At 37.3% G+C, this 21,511-nt stretch overlaps 2 protein-coding genes across 4 annotated transcripts in view; both read right to left on the bottom strand.

The window, feature by feature from the left end:
* Entrep2 (endosomal transmembrane epsin interactor 2) overlaps positions 1-21,511 on the bottom strand; it is a 406,888-nt gene that overhangs the window by 107,136 nt on the left and 278,241 nt on the right. The window lies entirely within an intron of this gene.
* Positions 7,121-8,633, bottom strand: Nsmce3 (NSE3 component of SMC5/6 complex). The gene has a single exon (XM_026406974.2). The coding sequence runs from the start codon at positions 8,556-8,558 to the stop codon at positions 7,671-7,673; it is 888 nt and encodes a 295-aa protein (XP_026262759.1). The 5' UTR covers positions 8,559-8,633; the 3' UTR covers positions 7,121-7,670.

Below are 21,511 nucleotides of genomic sequence, written 5' to 3'. Positions count from 1 at the left end.
GTGAAGAGTCACAAGAATCAGTGAATATGGGAGACCGACTAGCAAGTGACTGAGTCTACTCCCCTGCTGAGCGGTGTGGCATCCTGCATTGGCCATGCTGCTAGATAGCCCAGGTCTTCTAGGGTTTGAGTGACTGTGTCTTCGTGCATGGGTGTGCCTTCCTACAGCCCCATGGTGGAGCTATGCTCACCTGTTCCTTTGTAATATTACCCCTTGTCCGGTTTGGGATAGAATGTCACATGGAAATAGCTTTTGTGTGTCCCCTTCTCTTACTGTGCCTTAGGTGTGACCTACCTAGATGTCAGTCAACCTGCTGATAGCAGACATCAAGAAGCTAGACTCAGGGGCTGGGGATGTGGCTCAAGCAGTAGCACACTCCCTGGCATGCGTGCGGCCCGGGTTCGATCCTCAGCACCACATACCAACAAAGATGTTGTGTCTGCCGAGAACTAAAAAATAAATATTAAAAAAATTCTCTCTCTTTCTCTCTCTTAAAAAAAAAAAAAAAAAAAAAGAAGCTAGACTCAGCCCCTTGAAACCTGACCCCTTGCCTCATTTGAATAGCTTCTCCTCAATAAAAGAGGTCAGCAAGTGCAGGCTCGCTCTCTCTCAATTTCTGTGGACCCTCAAGGTCAGAGGAGCTGACACAGCAACCCCAAAGAAAAAGGTATTTCTGTCTCTTGTGTGGTTATTTTGCGCAGCCCAATTATTCCCATGGAGTGACCCCTGAGTGTTTTAGTCGCCAGTAACCCTGCAATTGGTGTCCCTGGGTGGGCAAAAGGTCTGAGTGTTTAAATTGCCAGGAAAGCGACAAACACGGGCAATTGAATATTAGCTGGTCTGAGGAACAGAAAAACATGAAGAGAAATTAACATAGCCTAAGAAAGCTATGGGAAACAATTACGTATAACAATGTACCAAAGAGTACCTCTTTGATCAATTTCTGTCAGCCTCCCCTGAGCCCTCTTCTCAATTAGGCCTCAACCTTGGCCTATAAAAATGTGGGAGGGGAGCAGGTGGTGTGGGGAGAGAGGGGGAGTGCTGGGCCCTAAATTAGAGCAGGTTGTGCTCTATGCTTCTGTGATTATGTCAGAGTACATCCTGGTGTTGTATGTAAAAAGACTTTTTTTTTAATCAATTGACTATATAAAAAAAAATGTTTCTAGAGGATCAAGGCCACATCTGTAGGATGGGACCACCCCCGCTTAAAGTGCCTTTCTGAATAAACTCAAGCTTGCCACGTTATAGTTTGCTCCAGCCGACACCTAAAGATCCACCATCTTCCAGCCTCTCTACGAGGGCAGCAGCCTAACTATAAGCACCAGTTAACAACCACACATGGGTTTCATGTGCACCAGGCCCCCTGCTTTTTCTAATTACTCACGTCTTGACTACTCTGCAGCCCACCTTCACCTGTTCATCCTCTTCCCTACTCCCTGATTCTTTCTTCAAAATGCCAATCAACTCTATGAACCAGAGTTCAGTTCAGTTCATGCTGGATTTTTTTTTCTCTGCTGCAATAATATATTACCAATTAAAATCTAATATATTACTTATTAAAAATTTAAATGAGCTGTACAGACATATTAGGATACATCTTTTTAATTTTTTTTATTTTTTAGTTGCTGATCTTTATTTTTTTATTTATATGTGGTGCTGAGAATCAAACTACAATGGTAAACAAGTGCACTGTGCTCCAGCCCCCAAAAAACAATAGAAGAAGGCTAGAGAAGATATGTTGATATACTAATTTAAGACAAAAAGCATTACTAGGTAAAAATAGAGTCTAAAAGAAGCAAGTCTCCAGGAACATCTGACAGTGTTAGATCTGTTTTTTCTCTATAAATAAAACTTGAAAATATATAAAGGAAAAACTAACATAAGAATTTTACAAAATCATGAGAGATTTTTACCATTCTTCAAAAATTGATTTATTAACCAGGAAAATATAATATTAAATATTTAATATCTAATATCTAAATTTAATATCTAATATTTAAACAACACAACAAGGCTTAGGTACTGGACATAAATGGAAATACTGAAAATACATATCCACTTTTTAAAAGAACATTTGGAACATATAAAAAATTGACTAAATATTAGATAAAAGATCATATCACATTTTTTAAAAATTGATTTACTTGGACCATTTTATCTCACTCAAAGCAATTTAATAAATTCAAATGCCAAAACAACAAAGAGTTCTTCAATATTCAAGTAGTTGAAAAAAAAAATTAAATCACCTGTCCAAGTATGGATCTAATATAAATCAAACCAGATAACAGAAAATATTTAGAATTAATATAACAACAAAACTCCATGTTAGATCTTGTGTAATGAGTAAAATTGCAAATAGAGGGAAATAAATTGCCTAAAATGAATTAGAAAGTGAAAATCAATGCATTATATCTCTAGTCAAGAAAAAGAACCAATTTTATGTCAAGCAGAAAAAAGTAAAAAGAAAATAAAAAATAAATCAAAAAGGAAATCAATACAAATCAATAACAAGAAAGTTTTCTTGATTATACATAAAATAAATCAAACTTGTACAAGATTGGATCTATTAAAATAGAAGGCAAAATAATTCTGATAATGCAAAAAATAATACTGAGAATGTTTATGAGTAAATATGTGATAGAATTATTTCTACATCAAAGGAAAATACTAAGAAATACTTTAGGCTAATAAATCAGAAAATAATGCAAACACTTTCTAAAAATACAAGTGACCAAAACTAATTAGAAGAGTAGAAAAGTTAAAGATATTATTAATTATATCTAACCAGTATTTTAAAAATCTACATATAAAAAAGCACCAGGACCACAGCCTGTGCAAACAGGTAGCTTTCTTCCAAACCTTCCAAAATATTTAATCCTCACACAATATGGCTAAAGGAATTCCCCCAATGCAGTTATGATACCAAAAAGTTTCTATTTACAGTGGAGAAAATGCATGTCCTGAGGGGAGTCCCAGCCTTATAAAGAGGGTCCTGCAAACAGGCAGTCCTGGGGAACATAACAGTCCCAGAAGAGGACATCCATATGTGGGAGGATGTGACAGCTAGGATAGCAGATTAGTTATTTATAGGGAGTTGATAAAACAGGTAAATATGCTAAAGAAAATAGGAACTGAGTTTCTTACTTTTGAAGACATCTACAAACATGGAAAGGGAAATACAGTACAGTATTTCCACTGTAGTGTTGGACAGAACATCAGTTTTCTGTTTTCACAGATGATAGATGGAAGGGTCTCCCCTTAATCTGTGACCTAGAGGGCTGGGCAAAATACTTTCAATGGGTATGAACAAACCTAGCAATCTTGTTTCTAAATTCCATTCTCCATCAAAAGGAATAAAATTTCTAAGAGAAGTAAATGGATAACTCCCAATCTGAGACAGGGAATGCATGATTTTTTTCTTCGAGAATGTAAGAAAGTCCTTCAAGTCTAAAGGGGTATGTTTAAGATATAAAAGTCAGCTTAAGGAGTTCTCCCTAGCCAAATCAGGGCCATTTGAGTATGTGTATATATAATGAAAACAAAAGAAAATAACATGTGGGTCCATATGGACAAAATAGGTAAACAAAATTTTGATGAAGACTCCAATATTTACAGAATTTCAAAGTATCTCCATGCAGGTTATTTTTTTTTTATTATAAAAGGGAAGATTAAAATTTCACAGTAGAGAAGTATGGCAGAAAAATCCCCTTAACCAAAGTGAACAATTACAAAATAACAAGGATAACTTGAAATTTTGTGTCTTCCAATAGGTAACATACCATTCCTTCTGTGATATTCCTGCCAAAATATATAATTCAAATTTGATGATAAAGACACAGCAAATTCCAGCTGAGGGATTTCTACAAAACAACAAAACAGGCCCATATACTTCAATTGCCAAGATTATGAACGTCAAGCAAACACTAACGGAACTGTTTGAAGACAGAAAGAAAGAATTAGATGAACTCAAATTTGTGTCTGCAATTTTTCGTTAAGTTTGAGATTATTTCTAAAGAACTTGGCATAAACTCAAAACCCAATAATAAAAATGTAGAAGCATTTCAGTCAAATCCCCTTTATGTCAAAAGATACAAAAACGATCAAATTTTAGACAGAAAAAAATGTATTTAAAACAATTCATCATCAACAATAAGTATTTGTGACAGGAATACAATAGTTAGAAATTAGAAAAATCTATTTGAGTAAATAAAAAAATCTTAATCATATTAATGAATGAGTATATGATAAGTTTTAAGTCATTCATAAATTTTTCTAGATATCTCTAAGCTAGAAATAGAAAGGAAATTAAGTAACCCAGTTAAAGGTAATTATAGGAAAAAACCTAATAGCAAGTATCACATTGGAAAAACTTTAAAAATTAGTCCTTTCAAAATCAGAAATAAGAAAAAGCAATATATGTGAGGTCTGTTGTCACCGCTTTGACAACATACAGTGATTCCAACCAACATAAAAGCAACGTTAAAAAAATCAGTATTAAAATTTGAAATTAACATTATAAATGCTATAAAATTATAATAACAAGGTATGAACAAGAAGATACCAAACTTATTCAGCCATGACCATAAATTTATTTATATTTGGAGCATTCCTATATAAATGAGACAATGTTACAAATGAGTATGGAAAGGGTAAATGCTGAAAACCTGATGCTAGTCTATCCATACAGGAAAAATATTTACATCTCTACCTCACATAAGAACAGATTAAAAACAGGTGGAAATCAAAACTTTGCACACTTGGAAAAAATAATTAGGATTAGAAAAATGTTTTAAAAAATCTTTATAATTACTAGGATTAGGGAGAAGTTTTCAAAGCACTCTATTAAAAATACCGCCCTTAAAATAATTTGAAGTCACACCATCTGTATGACAAAGAAAAAAAAACAACTAGAAATATAGATGGCATTTGCAATAGGATACATGAATTAATATGCAGAACGTGTGAAGAATAAATCATTAAAAATAGAAAAATATTGAACAGATAATGAAACCTGACGGTCAATGAGAGCAAAAGATGTCTCACATCATTAATTAAGCAAGAGATTCAAATTAATGCCACAATCAAGTATCATTACATACCCACCAGAATGGCTGAACTGGCCAAGTATCATAAAGGTTTCAGGATGGTGGTGATTGGCAACAAAAGAAGGAAAATGCTACATAAAATGTTGGAGCTTAAAAGACATTTGGCAATGACCTTGATTGCTTTACTTATTTCTGGCCTAAGGAAGCGCTGTACAGTGTCTGCAAATAGTAAAAAACAGGAAAGAACCTAACAGTCTTATTAACATTAGGGAAAAGATAAACTATTATTTCCCCCCCCCCCATAAAAGAACAGATAAAATGAATCATGATAACGTGTAGCTACATGACTAAACTGATAAAACATAATGGTGCATGGAAAGAGCAAGTTGTGAAAGGTTACAATGTTTCTTATATAAACTGTAAAAACCCACAAAACTATTTTTTTTACATATATAGTAAAATTATAAAACCATACAATGGCATGATATCCAGACTTGTTATCTGTGGAAAGGGTGAGATAAAAAAGAAATAAGTGCCTGATCTTGTCTCTAATGTTTGTATTTTGTAATCTGAAACAAAATAACAGGTTGAGTATAAAACTGTTAACATCTACATGAGGAAACTGTGATATAGTTATCATTACCCAGCATTCACTGCCTCAGATAAAACTGTCATTGGGTGCTGGTGAATGGTAATTTTTGCCACACAAAAACTTGAGTATCACACACACACACACACAAGGAGGTCATAGCTGGTGAGGTAAGGAGACCAGTAGGCAGGTCATTTACATACTGAAATAAAATGCAGACCAGGAAGAAATGTCTTCAAGGACCAACTGTAGTTTATGAATGAAATAAATGTAAATCTAATTTCTACAGAATGAAATAAACCCCAGTAATCTCTCATATTTCTTCAAACCAATCTCATATCCACCATAGATTCTTGTAGATGACATTTGTCAGCACGGACATAAGTAACAATGTTTAGGTAAAAAAATGTTTACCTATTTTTGTTTGTTTTCCTAAGTGAAAGCATTTACTTCATTTAATGGTTAATCTGCAGAAATTTCCCTCAAAACAATTATACTTATTCGCTCACTGAATAAAATATGTATTGAATCTTTGTATATAAACACCATTTGGCTAGCTGGTATGGAGAAATACAATGAGATTATTAACTCTCTTTTGGCTCATTAACTGATATAACTACAGTATAATTATTTTTCCCATTTTATAAAGAAATTGAAATTGAGAGCTTAAATTCTACCCCGAACCACCATGCTAACAAGTTAGTAGGAGCCATCATTCAGTTTGTCGGTGACCTGAAGATCCATCAATTCATTGTACTGTAATGCAACGCTTTCTCAAAGCCCAGCAGAGATTTTCGTGTAAATTTCTTGCTCTTTCTGTTTTACATGGGCTGAATCCACCATATTTCAGGTTACATCTTTCCCATAAAACCATTCATTGGAATCCGAGTAGAAGAATACAACCATAATTTTAAGCCAGTAATAGCAGCTCCAGACCCAGGAAAATAAAAATCATGTTTGTTTTTTTTAATTAAGAAGTAACAACTATAATCCTCCACACTAGAAACTTTGCCTGAAACTTCATGTAAACTTCCTTACCTACTAAATCACATTGGCATACAGAACATGTAAATCAGAAGCCCACTTTATAGGTTAAAAAAGGTCTGTCTACAAGCTAAAAAACCTACCTAAATTCACAGTGGTGGACCCAGGCAGTCCAATTCCCAAAGCAGGCATGGTTAATCACCAAGCCACTGTTTTATGAACTTTTGGGAGACTCAATGAGAAATTATTTTACATCACAATCCAACACACACACACACACACACACACACACACAACAACTTCTACAGAACACTATTTACTTCAATAATATGTAGCAAAATCTTTTAAAAATGCTGGTTTTGAGTCATAAAATCTCCTCAAGACATGGGCTTTTAAAAATACATAATGGTTAACTGCTCAAATCACAATATTTATTAAAACAATGATGGTAGCAAAAAAAAAAGAAAACAATGAAATCAAGGTCAGCAACAGAGTTAAGTAATAATTAAGAATATAAAAAAATTGTTATTCACAGAAAATACATTATGTACATTGCTTGGAACCATGCATAATGCATATATATGAAAAACATAAATATAAAAACACTTGGGTTAAAGTAATAAGGATATAGGCAATTACATCCTTGTAATTTTATAAAGGCTTTTATTTTTCCTTACAAACTAGGGTAGTTCAGAAACCAGATAATAACTCCTTGGGGGTGGGGGGAATCAAAACAATTTACTTGTGTTCTTTCTTCTTAAATAACTGTTTTAGAACACAGTACAGTTTCCCAAAAGTTTTACAAAGTTAGCAAACTTTTCACACCAAAAATATGACATTAAAACAAACAAAAATGATTCTGTGTTTTAAATGAAAATTGGGAACTGTACTAACACTAAAGGAACAAACCTTTGCAACACATCCTAAAGCTACATACATTCAAGCGTTGCAGAAACATTCTCCTTCCAAACCCCCTTCCCTTATTCTTTCAGTATTGTGCCTTTGGGTCACAGACCCTTGTCCTGGGAGTCTCTCTGAATCCATCCCTGATTTCAAGAGGATGGGGTTGGACCACTAGGCTCAGGTCTAGCTCTATTCTCTTCATCTGCCAAAGCCTCACAGTACTGCGCTGGCCAGTCCTTGGGGTCTTGATTATGAACTTTGGCCACAAACTTAAGAACTTTCATCTTGCTGGTTTCCAGGTTGGTTCGCGGGCCCCACTGGAATTCGTAGTCTACCGGATCCGTATGGGGTATGCGCCGGTACTCCAAGTAACGTTGTCGAACAAAGTCCTCGGTAATGAGTTTCTTTGGATCCCCAAAGATTAAATGCTTCTTAGTGGGGTACACCCCCAACCGACGCAGAAAGTCCCAGACCTCGGTCTCCTTGATTGTGTTGCCCTTCATAAAGATGAGCCCTAAAACAATCATCAGTAGGCCCGTAGTGGGAGTGCCCTGATCGCCTCTCACCTCGGCATCCTCCTCCACTGGTTCCAGGGTGTTGATCAGGATGTAGGTGTTACTCTTGGGCTCAAGTTCCACTAGCTTGTACCCGAAGACGTACTGGAGGCGCTCCGCAGCCAGTTTGAGGAGGTCCGGGAAGATGTCCTTGTAGTCCCCGATGACATGCTTCAGTATGTCGGTCCGCTTGATAGGAATCTTCTTCTGGTCCTTAATCAGCAAGAACTGCACCAGCTCCGCCACCTTCAGCTCCAGTTGCTTCTGGGTCCGAGGCCCCACAGTGGGGGCGGCCTGGGACCGGCGAGAGCCCTGAGAGGAAGAGCCTTGGGTCTCTTGAGAGCCCGCCGGGCCACGGGAAGTGCTCGGGGTCTCCTCCGAGACGCCGCCTCTGTGGGCCCGGACGTCTCCGCCGCGGCCCGAATCCCTGTCTTTCTCCGCCGGGGAACTAAAGCGACCCCGACTCCTTGGCTTTTGCAACATGTCACCAAGCAACCGGAGCCCGGCGCCAGCTCAGACTCCAGCGGACAGAGGAACGCTCGCCGTAACAGGCGGAAGAGGCAGGAATTGTGGGTCCGAACGAGGCGCGCCTGCGCGGCCTGGGCGGGGCCCCAGAAGGCGCGCGCAGCGTCGGCGGAGCCCTAGCGCCATGCCAGGGAGGGGGCGGGGTGTCTGCTGGGGCTTAGAGGTGGCTGCATGGCTACTGCGCATGCGGAGAGGGGAGGCTTCTGCGGTCCCTAGGTCCAAGCTACCACTTCGGTATTATTGTGTGCTGTGTTTTTCAAGTCATTCAAATAGAAAGCAAGAACCCAAACTTGCAGGCAAGGGTGCGACCAACTTTTAGGCCACATATACTTTGGTATGTTTTATGGCCGTACTGAGTTCTAAACTCAGGTATATTTGTAAACAGAGGAAACTCAAAGAATAAATTTTGGAGAAAAATAAAGTGAAGAGGAAAGTGAGCCTGGAAGTCAAGCAAAAGTATTTATTCCTACATTAAATTTGCACATAAAAGACCTAAAGTTTTTCTACCTTTCCTTGCTCAAATTCACACCTTCCTGATCAATAGAATTACTTTCTACCTTCCTTTCAGGTCTATAAGGCAGGCTTTCCTCAAAAGCAATATTTCTTCCCAGTTTCTTTATTTATATTTTCGGTGTTACACTTCATTAGCTAGACTGCCAGGAGAAACCCATCCACAAAAGCAGGATCAACTTTTGCCAATAACTAACTTTGTTAAATGAGTAGTTTTAATTTTTTTTTTAAATGAGTATATCTTAAAAAAAAAAAAAAAAGTGTAGACCCACAACCACAATTTTAACAGAAACAGCCAAGTGGAAATGTTACAAGCAGAGAAATGTGTTCAAGAGATTACTATTTAATATGGGGCATTCATGGTCAAGAATCCCAATAATGTGAAGTTCCTAGATTTCTTTATTAATTTTTTAGTTCTAATTGACACAATACCTTTCTTTCTTTACATGTGGTGCTGAGGATCAAACCCAGGGCCTCACACGCTCTAGGTGAGCACTCTACCGCTGAGCCCCCTAAATTTGTTAATTCTTAATATATTAGCCTTAGGGCTCAAAAAGAAAAAGAGAAATGTGTTCAAGAGATTACTATTTAATATGGGGCATTCATGGTCAAGAATCCCAATAATGTGAAGTTCCTAGATTTCTTTATTAATTTTTTAGTTCTAATTGACACAATACCTTTCTTTCTTTACATGTGGTGCTGAGGATCAAACCCAGGGCCTCACACGCTCTAGGTGAGCACTCTACCGCTGAGCCCCCTAAATTTGTTAATTCTTAATATATTAGCCTTAGGGCTCAAAAAGAAAAGAGAAGAACAGAGGTATAATCCCTTACAATCCATGGTATGTGCAGTTTGTATATTTTAAATTGTGCAACTCTAATAGCGGAAGAGTCATTTCATTAACTCGAACCATCAGCAATCTGCTGCCATTACTTCTACTGATCTTAGTAAATGTGCTTCTCAATTTACTGACTTGCAAAGAAGAAACTGAATTTCCCTCTTTGTCTTTTTAAAGCTACCCAGAACCTGGGTAAACTGTTCAAAGAACTAAATCAAATTGATTTCCTCTTTAATGCAAATATATTCAAAGGAAAGCAATTCAAAACACATTATTTGAATAATAACATCAAAACACAACCTTATTAAAATTTCATTAAATGTAAGTAGCAGAAAATTTTTGTAATTCAATATGAAAATGCAGTCTGATAATGGTACTGGAACTGCAGTAGTAAATGTGAAATCATATTCCATGTTGTGATGCAAACATGCTAAAATCTAGTAAACTATGAGTAATAACTTTCTCTTCCACACAAGATACAACATTATGTTCTCAAATGTCAATCTTAATGACAGGGGCTGCTGTCCTTTGAATGTGTCTCCAAAATTCAAGTGTTGGAAACTTAATCCCAGTGTAACAGTGTTGGATAATTGGGCCTGATATGTGATTAGATCATGAAGACTCTGTCCTCGTGAATGCATTAGTGTCATCTCTGGAATGGGTTAGTTATTTCCAGAGCAAGTCTGTTATTAAAGCAAGTTCAGTTGTCTTGCAAGTGTACTCTTTCAGTCATGTGATACATTCCACCATGTTATGACACAGCAAGAGGTCCTCACTAGATGTTGCTCTAGAACCTTGGACCTCCCAGCCTCTGAAACCATGAGCCAAATAAGATTTCATTGACTCTGCATTAAGAAACGACAAAATCATAGAATTTGGAGGGAAATGGATGGCATTAGAGCAGATTATGCTAAGTGAAGCTAGTCAATCTTTAAAAAACAAATACCAGGGTCTGGAGATGTGGCTCAGCGGTAGCGCGCTCGCCTGGCATGCGTGCGGCCCGGGTTCGATCCTCAGCACCACATACCAACGAAGATGTTGTGTCCGCCGAGAACTAAAAAATAAATATTAAAAAAAAATTCTCTCTCTCTCTCTCTCTCTCTCTCTCTCTCTCTAAAAAAAAAAAAAAAAAAAAAACAAATACCAAATGACTCCTTTGATATAAGGGGAGTAAACAAGGACAGGGCAGGGACGAAGAGCTTGAGAATAAGATTTACATTAAATAGGGATGAGAGGTGGGAGGGAAAGGGAGTGCGAAGGGAAATTGCATGGAAATGGAAGGCGATCCTCAGGGTTATACAAAATGTCATATAAGAGGAAAGGAGGGGCAAGACAAGATAATACAAATGGAAGAAATGATTTACAGTAGAAGGGGTAGAGAGAGAAAAGGGGAGGGGAGGGGAGGGGAGGGGAAGGGAGGGGGGATAGTAGAGAATTGGACAGACAGCAGAATACATCAGAAACTAGAAAGGCAATATGTCAATCAATGGAAGGGAAACTGATGTGATACAGCAATTTGTATACGGGGTAAGAGCGGGAGTTCATAATCCACGTGAATCAACCGTGTAATATGATGTATTAAGAACTATGTAATGTTATGAACGTCCAATAAAAAAAAAAAAAAAAAAAAAAAAGAATATTCATCTGCAAAAAAAAAAAAAAAAAAAAAAAAAAAAGATTTCATTGTTTCTAAGTTTCTCACTGTGTGGTATTCTTTTATAACAACATGAAACAAACTAAGTCAGAGGCCTACTAATAAAAATATATCATAGTAGCATTCATTTTATTTTACAGTAAGAATTTGTCTGCTTCAGTTTCCTTTAAAATTACAATTTGTACTTAAGTTCAACTAAGCCTCCTGCAATCTAATTCTGCAAAAGCTACTTCCAGACCAGTCCATTTGTAACTTGAGTCAAATAATTTCAGCAACCAAGGGACAGGGGAGAAATTAAAAATAAGATAAGAGATGTTGTCAATAATTAGTCTGGTATTTCAATGCTTTCTTGTTAAGGTATTCACTTAAACTATTAAGTAGTTCAATTGGTTAGGCTACCCTGTAACTGTAAGTCAAAAGGGCTGTCAGTGGCACCCTTGCTCAGATAGCAGATTGTCATTACTCAAAATAGGTGAGAAAAGATAACAGTTTTCAGTCTGAAAACACCTGTCTACTGTCCAGAAGAGTGAGGGTGAGAAAAACACAGGCATAAATGATAAAATGAGGTTTATATAATACATGGGAAGACACCTAAAACCACATTCCACCTCACTCTGGGAGACCTCAATATTTTGGGTAGAAATTGTGGCAATAAATACAAATAATAACAGCTAATGATTTTACAAAGGTGGATAGCATTAGATTGAAATTTAGATAATGCGTGGGGAAGTCACCCAAACCCACATTCTACTTTAGATTAACACTGAAAGCCATGCATGTTTGGGTAGAAATTGGGGTGGTAATAACATTAATAATAGTATGTATAAATTACAATGGCTAATGGTTTTACAAAGGTAACTATGGTTCAGATCTTCTTTCAAGTGGTCTTCAGGTACTGCTTCATTTACTCCCCGAAACAACTCATTGAGGCATGTGTGTTTATTGAATTTCTCTTCTAATAAGTGGAGAAACAGGCAAAGAGAACATACACAACGGTGTTCTTGAAGAAGTAAAAGCTTTGGAATCAAATGGCTCTAGATTAGAGACCTGTTCTGACACTGGGAAAGTTACCAACACCCCAAGTTTTGGTTTCCAGATCAATAAAATGAGACCACTAATCCTGGCTTCAGAAGATTGAGATAGGTTTGTCAAGTACTTAGCACCTGGCAGAATAGTTGATAATATATATTTTTTTCTTTCTAGGGACTTTATGTTAAGGAAAATATACGAGTGCTACACAAAGTTGTATGTGGTATAGGGGAAGCAAAACTTTATCCTCTTAAGAGTACCAGCTAGACCTGAGATATAAATTGGTATGAGACAGATTAACAGGAGAAAAAGAGTACTTTGTTTTGTTTTGTTTTGTTGGTACCAGGGAGCACACAGCCACTGAGCCACATCCCCAGCCCTGTTTTTGTATTTTATTTAGATACAGGGTCTCACTGCATGCTGAGGGTGGCTTTGAACTTGAGATCCTCCAGTCTCAGCCTCCTGAGCCACTGGGATTACAGGCATGTGCCACCGCACCCGGCAAAAATGTACATATTTAAGTACTACATGTCATTGGAGCTCTTATAAGGAAATGATGATATAGAGAAGTAGAAAAACCTAAATTCTTTTATATTTGAACAAAGAGAAGTAGTTGTGGAAAAGGAGTAAATTATATGGGGAATCTAAGGGAAGATAATTATTTTAACAAGGTTTGTTTGTACAGAATTCTCTTGGCTAAGGCTCCCCATGGAATAATGTTTCTTTTCTGCTGGTACCGGAAAGGCATTTTGCACATGGGAGTTTTTAATCTCCTATTCCCAGGAAGAAAAGAAGAGACTAGAATGCCCTTCGTGCATCTGCTGTTTTTCAAGTGCCTTTAGCTCAAAGTAATCTTTATGCCAAAGTGGCATATTTTGGGAGGCATATTCTGCTACCCCTTAGTAAAAAGATGTTCACAGCAATGAAACACATGCACATATCAAAATCAGGGAAAGTTCTGGAGGTATATGTCAAGGAAATATTAGAGTCATTTACTTTTTAAAATAAAATTCAATTTTTATTTCTTTGCTTGGGGAAAAAATTATATCCTCACTGAAGTTTAACTTTATGGTGACATAATGCCATAGAAGTTATGCAATTCAAATTTTCGATACATTCTACGTGATTTGGAATATAGCATTTGTGACTTTATGTATAAGGAGTGAAGTAACAAAGACAAATGGTTTAAAAAGAAAAGAAATTTTCAAATACTTTATGCTAATGACCTCCTTGCTGTTATTGACAGACCTAAAAGAAAAAAAATTGAAATTCTTTGAGGTAAAATCTAAGCTAGCTAAGATTTCAAATGCATTGAGCAAGGAAATGCCTAAGACCAATTGCTCTTTAAATGTCTCTAAGTAATTAAATGCTTTATTTCATCTCCTTGGTAGCAAATGCCTGCCTAGAAGCTCTAATCATCTTTATTATCTACTAGATTCTCCTCTTCATTCATTAGTATTTCTTGTAGATCCACAGCAACATTTTAAATTTTCTGATAGCAACACAGTGCTGAAAGCAGGTGAGGACTTTTGGGAGAAGAAAGGCAGTGATCAAAGCATGCAGCCAGCATTTGTGAGCAGCTTCCCCACCTTTTCCAGTGGATGAATAGGGGACAATGCACAGCATGTGTGCAAAGACTTCAGTGGCAAATACTATTTGGGTAGATAGCAGGGAAAACAATCCAGATTTTTTTTTTTTTAAAGAGAGAGTGAGAGAGAGAGAGAGAGAAAGAGAGAATTTTAATATTTATTTTTTAGTTTTCGGCGGACACAACATCTTTGTTTGTATGTGGTGCTGAGGATCGAACCGGGCTGCACGCATGCCAGGGAGTGTGCTACTGCTTGAGCCACATCCCCAGCCCACAATCCAGATTTTTAATGGTGAAATAAAATTCCTTGGGTCCACTCATTCTGACCCCTCACTGCAACAAAAGGGTCCACCTATTCTTAACAAAGATATTCCCACTTAGACCACATGGTAGTCTTCATAATAACATTTTGTCCCTCCTAAACAAACACTTTGTAATCAAACAGTAGCATGGCTTTCCTGGATTGCTAGAAGAGGGAGTGCTTTCCAAGCACTGCAGCCATTTGGCCCAGACCTTTAGACATTTTGTAAGAAATGCAAATCATCCAGTTACCCAGGCCTTTATGAAAATCATTAAGGCCTATACAAGGTCTCTATAGTAGCCAATAAGATTTGCTTTTGTTTTCTTGTTCCCTGCCCCTCCCTGTTTTGCATCTGTTCCCTTTATGAACTGCCTCTTTAAACCTGTAGAAGATGTTGGTAAACTGACTGGGAAGGCCAATCTGCATCCCTCCTGGGGGCTCATATAGATTCTCTTTCTACTGAGCTAACAAGTTGCAGGGTAACAAAAGCCTAGCCATTTGTACTGTTGCTTTGGGATAATCCATCTCATGGTGAAGCTGCTTCACAAGAGCTCTAAGAGATGGAGAAATAGTTTGTTCTGGTTTAGATATGAGGTGTTTCTGAAGAGCTCATGTGTGAGACAATGCAAGAAAGTGTAAAGGTGAGATGACTGGGTTAGGAGCACTTTAACATAATCAGTGCATTAATACACTGATGTAGATTAATTGGGTGGTAACTGTGGGTATGTAGGGTGTGGCTGGAGGAGGTTGGGTCACTGTGGACATGCCTTTGGGGTTTGTATTTTGTCCTTGTTGAACAGAGCTCTCTCTTCTCTGCTTCCTGGTACTATGTCCCCAGCTGCTTTCCTCCACCACACTCTCTCGACATGAGGTTCTGCTGAAATGTAAAAGAACCAAAGTAAATGCCATTTGTTCTGACCTGACTCCATTTTATGCTTGTTTAAAATGTTTTCTTTCAGCCTCCTGACAGCTGTATCTATGTTGGCAGTACCATAGGACCTTCCCCTCAGCCCTGACGATGGTCCTGATGTATAATAAAAATGACTCTGAAATGTATAATCAAAACAATTCTCTCATGTAATCAAAATATCTATTTCAACAAGGTCTTTTCTGACTTACATCTGGCTCAATTCTTCCTGTGGTTTTTGCCTTTATAAACTCTGTACTTCCAAAATTCAAGTGCTGGGAGTTCTTTGAGGGGCTAGCCTGCTCCCAGTCACTTGCGTGGCTTGCTCATTAAAGGACCTTTTTCCCTTTCAATTTGGCTGTATAAGCATGATGATCTGTAATTCTTGTGCACTCTGTAACACTGTCACACCTTGGGCACAGGGCAATCAAGTTGGCCCTTTTGGACTGAGACCTCTGGTAACAGTGGTTCACTTTATGCTTTGAATAAAACCCTTGCTGCTCTGCCACTGCAACTTATTTTTCAAATGGACTTGTTTCTTTCTCTTCCTGTTTCCCTGCTCCTCCCTAATCTCCATCCTAGGCAGAGTTATTTGCCCTTGAGCACTCAGGCCACATTGGAATCAAAAAATCCAGATTTTGGGGATTGCACCAGAGGATCTCAAAAAGGACTATCTCCCAAATTAACAAGTGAATTACATTTCCAACAGAGAACACACGGAGTGGAGCCTTTGAGTCACCTCTTCAAAAGCCCCGTTCCTTCCTACAGATGAGCAGAATCACAGCCTTTGGGACAAGGTCCAGTGTTTCTCCTTTGCTGGTAAAGCAAAAAAACTTCTTTTTCCTTTTTTTCAAAACCATGTCCTCATTCTTGGATTGACATTGGGAACAAGGACCAAGCTTTCAGCAACACTCTGAAACCGTGTGCCCCCAGACTTTTCCTCCTCTAAAATTGTTCTTGTCAGGTCTTTTAGTATAGCAGCAAAAAAAAAAAAAAAAAAAAAAAAAATGACTAAAACAGTTCTAATGCTGCCACCTGAATCCCTAGATCCTGAGTTCAAGGTTAGACTCTTGGAGATTCTGAGTTACTGGAGCATCAGCTTTTACATAATCTCCTTTGAGTTGATTCCTGTTACTTCCAACTGAACAAATTCTGGCTAAGTTTATAGCTAAACTCACTATGCACAAGAAACTGAATACCAGGAAATGACACATTGTTTCACAGGAATGGAGCTTGAAAAGTTTAATATCCCCAATAAGGATTTTTGAATGTCACAAAAGGTGAATTGAATACAATTTGATATTGTTGTTTTTTTCACAGTATTCTGTGGTTGAAGAATATGCTTTTTATTTCAGCTGCACCCAGTACATAGAAAGAGACAAGCCACGAGGGACTGTGGTTTTCAATACAGAATGTAGATATGAGGTAAGGTGGTGATTTCCCTCTGGGGGAAGTAGTTTCAGACCACTTGGAATATATAGTCATAGATGGATTAATGATGGGTTTATGTTCTAAGAAATGCATTGTTAGGTAATTTCACCATTGGGCAAACATCATAGAGTATGTTTACACAAATTAAGATGGCTCTGATGTCATTAGGCAATATAATCTTAGGGGCCACTCTCATGTATGTAGTCCATCATTGAATGAAACATTATTACACAGTTTATAACTGTATTTTAAGGCATCTGCTCCTCCAGGGTATCTGTGTTGTTCACATTCAACCCAAAGAATTTTTCTACTGTTTATGCAAGATGACAGTATAATAACCTCATTATTTTAGGCTACACTTTAGCCTAAAATAGAACTGTACCCACAAGGCAAGGTCATCAAAGAGAATCGACAAAGCTAATATCCAGAAGGGGACAATGCAAATAGGTATTGAGAAAACTGAACACAGTGAAATGGAAAGGAAAAGTAAATGAAAATAAGTAAGAGAAAAACATTCAAGGGATGAATCAAAATACCACATTGTACCTCATAAATATGAAAAAATATGTGAATTGAAAAATAATAAAAATATTTAAGGCAGACAAAAAGATCCAATGTATGCACAGCTGGTAGTCCTGAGGTATACAATAATCATAAAGAACTATATGTGATTTCAGGAATCCTGGGATATGATGAATTTACACAGGTCCCCTGTCTTGGATCCTGTCCCCTTCCTGGCTCCCTCCTTCGGACAAACAAGGAGAGTAAGCATGCTTCCAGGGCTGGAGTGTAATCAGAGATTGTGGGCTCTCCAAGATCTGCAGAGGAGGAGACTAGCACAGGGCTTTACCCTGAGATGAGAGTTTGGGTGCTTAATGAGAAGGCAAGCCCTGTCCCAAGGCTTAGGAAGAGCTAGGATTGTCTGGTACCTTTTGAGGTCTGAGCTGGTAGAAGTCTGTGTTTCTCCTGAGAGTCCACATCTATCTCTTTTCTGAGGCTAAGTCCCAGAGTGTTGACCAATTGCTGAGGAGTAAACTAACTAGCAAGTCAAAAGCTGCTGGGCTTTGAGGTTAGGAGAGGTAGCAGTTTTCCACTTATGAGTCCCGGACTCTAAGAGATCATTTCATGATACTTTGAAGACATGTAAATAATGTGCCCTTTGATTCACTGTAGCCCATAAAAACAAAATTTTCTTTGCCAGAAACTGCTGAGCTTCTCAGCACTTGCAATTTAATACTTTTCCAGTGACTCTCAAAAACATGTCCTGTAAAGTAAAGGAAGGAGTACAAAATCTTGCACAGGTGAATAAGAAAAATTAAAATATAAAAGATGGTCCAAGAACTTGAAGGAGAAGCAATGACACTGAAAAACTTTTGGTTCTGCTGATCAAGAAAGAGAGAACAAATAAATAATAAAGCCAGAAAAAAAAAGGGACATTACTTCTAGAGAAATATTATAAGGGAATGTTATGAGCAGTGAACAATTAAGTCAAAAACAAGATAAATTAGAAGTATGGGAAAGTTACTAGAAAGACACAGATGAATGCAATTTATTTTAAAACACAATGTGAATAGACCTACAACAATGAAACAGATTGAACTAGTAACTTTAAAACAGATTGAATTAGTAACTTCACAACTTCCCACAAAGAAGAATTCCGGTCCAGATGGCTTCACCAAACATTTAAAGAATTAAGTTTAACCCTGTTCCACATTTTCCAGATATTGAAGGAGGGACCAATTCCTAAATTCTTCTATGAGTCCAGCATTATCTTAGCACTGGAGTCAAAGATATCACAAGCAAAGAAAAACACAGATCCTCAAAAATATATATAGAAAAAAATCCCTATTAAAATGCTAGCAAACAAATTCTTGTAATACATTAAAAAATTATACACCATGACCACATGGGATTTACTACTGACATACAAAGTTGGTTTAGTATCAGAAATATCAATTAATATGATATGCTATATTAAGAGGAATAAAGGAGAAAAACCTCATGATGGTTTCAATGGATGCAATAAAAGCATTTGACAAAATCCAAACAGGCTTTCATGCTAAAAACACAGAAAACTAGATAGAAACTTACACAATGTAATAAAGGCCATCTATAAAAATCTATAGGTAATTTTGTATAACCCTGAGGATCACCTTCCCTTTCCATGCAATTTCCCTTCTCTCTCCCTTTCCCTCCCCCCTCTCATCCCTATTAATGTTAATCTGCTTCTCCTGCTCTTCGTCCCTACTCTGTCCTTAGTTACTCCCCTTATATCAAAGAAGTCATTTGGCATTTGTTTTTTAAGGATTGGCTAGCTTCACTTAGCATAATCTGCTCTAATGCCATCCATTTCCCTCCAAATGCTATGATTTTGTCATTTCTTAATGCAGAGTAATACTCCATTGTGTATAAATGCCACATTTTTTTTTATCCATTCATCTATTGAAGGGCATCTAGGTTGGTTCCACAATCTTGCTATCGTGAATTGTGCTGCTATGAACATCGATGTAGCAGTGTCCCTGTAGCATGCTCTTATTAGGTCTTTGGGGAATAGACGGAGAAGGGGAATAGCTGGGTCAAATGGTGATTCCATTCCCAGCTTTCCAAGAAATCTCCATACTGCTTTCCACATTGGCTGCACCAATTTGCAGTCCCACCAACAATGAACCAGTGTACCCTTTTCCCCACATTCTCGCCAGCACTTGTTGTCATTTGACTTCATAATGGCTGCCAATCTTACTGGAGTGAGATGGTATCTTAGGGTGGTTTTGATTTGCATTTCTCTGACTGCTAGCGATGTTGAGCATTTTTTCATGTACTTATTGATTGATTGTATGTCCTCCTCTGAGAAGTGTCTGTTCAGGTCCTTGGCCCATTTGTTGATTGGGTTATTTGTTGTCTTTTTGTCTAATTTTTAGGAAGTGAGGGGTAAGGGAAGAATAATACAAGTGGAAGAAATGTTTTACAGTAGAGGGGGTTGAGAGAGAAGAGGGGAGGGGAGGGGGGGAGGGGGATAGTAGAGGTTAGGATAGAGAGCAGAATTCATCAGACACTAGAATGGCAATATGTAAATCAATGGAAATGTAATTGATGTAACTGATGTGATTCAGCAATCTGTATACGGGGTAAAAATGGGAGTTCATAACCCTTTTGAATCAAACTGTGAAATATGATATATCAAGTTAGATGTAATGTTTTGAACGACCAACAATAAAAAAAAAGAAAAGAAATAAATAAAAGTAAGTCATTGAGATGAAAAAAAAATCTATAGGTAACATCATACTTAAGGGCGAAACTCTGAATGCTCTTATGATAAGAAGCAAGAAAAGGATACCCACCTCACCTCTTTTATTCAGCATTGTACTGGAGGTTCCAACCAGGGCAATTAGGCAAGAAAATGAAATTAAAGGCATCCAGATTAGGAAGGAAGAAGTAAAACTATCTGTTCGTAGATGACATTAACTTGCATGTGGAAAATCCCAAGGAATTCCCTAAACAATATTAGAATGATAAGTTCAACAAGATTGTAGGATACAAGATATAGGTACAAAAAAATTTTTTTTCTCTGCACTTGCAATGAATAATCTGAAAATGAAATTAAGAAAATAGCTCCACAAATGATAGCATTGAAGTGATAAAAGACTTAGGGATAAAGTTTTTAAAATAAGTGAAAAACTTATACCATAAAAAGTGCAAAACAATGAAAGAAGTTTAAGAAGTTGTAAATAAATGGAAAATATCCTGTGTTCATGAGTCACAGGACAATATTATTAAGATGTCAATACTAACTAACCAAGTTAATCTATAGATTCAAGACAATCCCTATCAAAACCTTATCATCAAAAAGATTTTTTTTTCAGAAATTGACAAGCTGATTCTAAGATTCATATGAAAATGGAGGGATTCAGAATAACCTTCAGAATAATTCAAAGTAATCCTGAGAAAGAACAAAATTTGAGGATTCACGTTCCTGATTTCAAAACTTACTATGCCACTAAGGTAATCAAGGCAGAACAGCACTGGCACATATTATTATAACATGAACTGTGTCTTCTACAAAGGGCACATGTTTAAGTTCCAATTCCTAGTACCTCAGGTTGTAACTATATTTGGAGGTAATATCTTTTAATACATTAAGTTAAAATGAGACCTTTGGGGTGGACCTCTAATCCAGTAGGACTAGCGTCCTTAAAAGAGGGAGAGGCATTGGTAATGTGCTTGCACAGAGAAAAAGTCACATGAGGACATGGTGAGAAGCTCGCCATTTTGCAAACTCAGGAGAGAAGCCTTAACAGAGACCAAACCTTATTCTTGGACTTATGGCCTCCAGAACCATGAGAAAGATTTATGTTGGGTAAGCCACCCAATCTGTGGTAGTCTCCTATGGTAGCCATAGCAAACTAATACACATACAGAGACATGGAATAGAACTGGTACTCCAGAAATAACTAGAATCAATCTTCCACATCTACAACAAACCAATTTTCAGGAGGGGTTAAGACAACTCAATAGGAAAACAACAAATGGAACTGGCATCAAAAATGAATTTGGACCCCAAATTGCCACCATACACAAAATCAATGCAATATGCATCGTAAGCCTAAATGTGAGAGTTACCACTATACCTCTTACAACACAATGTAGGAGTAAATT

The sequence above is a fragment of the Urocitellus parryii genome, chromosome 6 (assembly GCF_045843805.1).
Source record: "Urocitellus parryii isolate mUroPar1 chromosome 6, mUroPar1.hap1, whole genome shotgun sequence".
In the NCBI taxonomy this organism is placed as follows: domain Eukaryota; kingdom Metazoa; phylum Chordata; class Mammalia; order Rodentia; family Sciuridae; genus Urocitellus; species Urocitellus parryii.
The sequence above is the reverse complement of the archived record's forward strand: the minus strand, read 5'-3'. Positions and strand labels throughout refer to the sequence as shown.

What these genes read in the sequence shown, in the direction of transcription:
- Nsmce3 (XM_026406974.2), bottom strand. Translation starts at nt 8,558, where the DNA reads ATGTTGCAAAAGCCAAGGAGTCGGGGTCGCTTTAGTTCCCCGGCGGAG.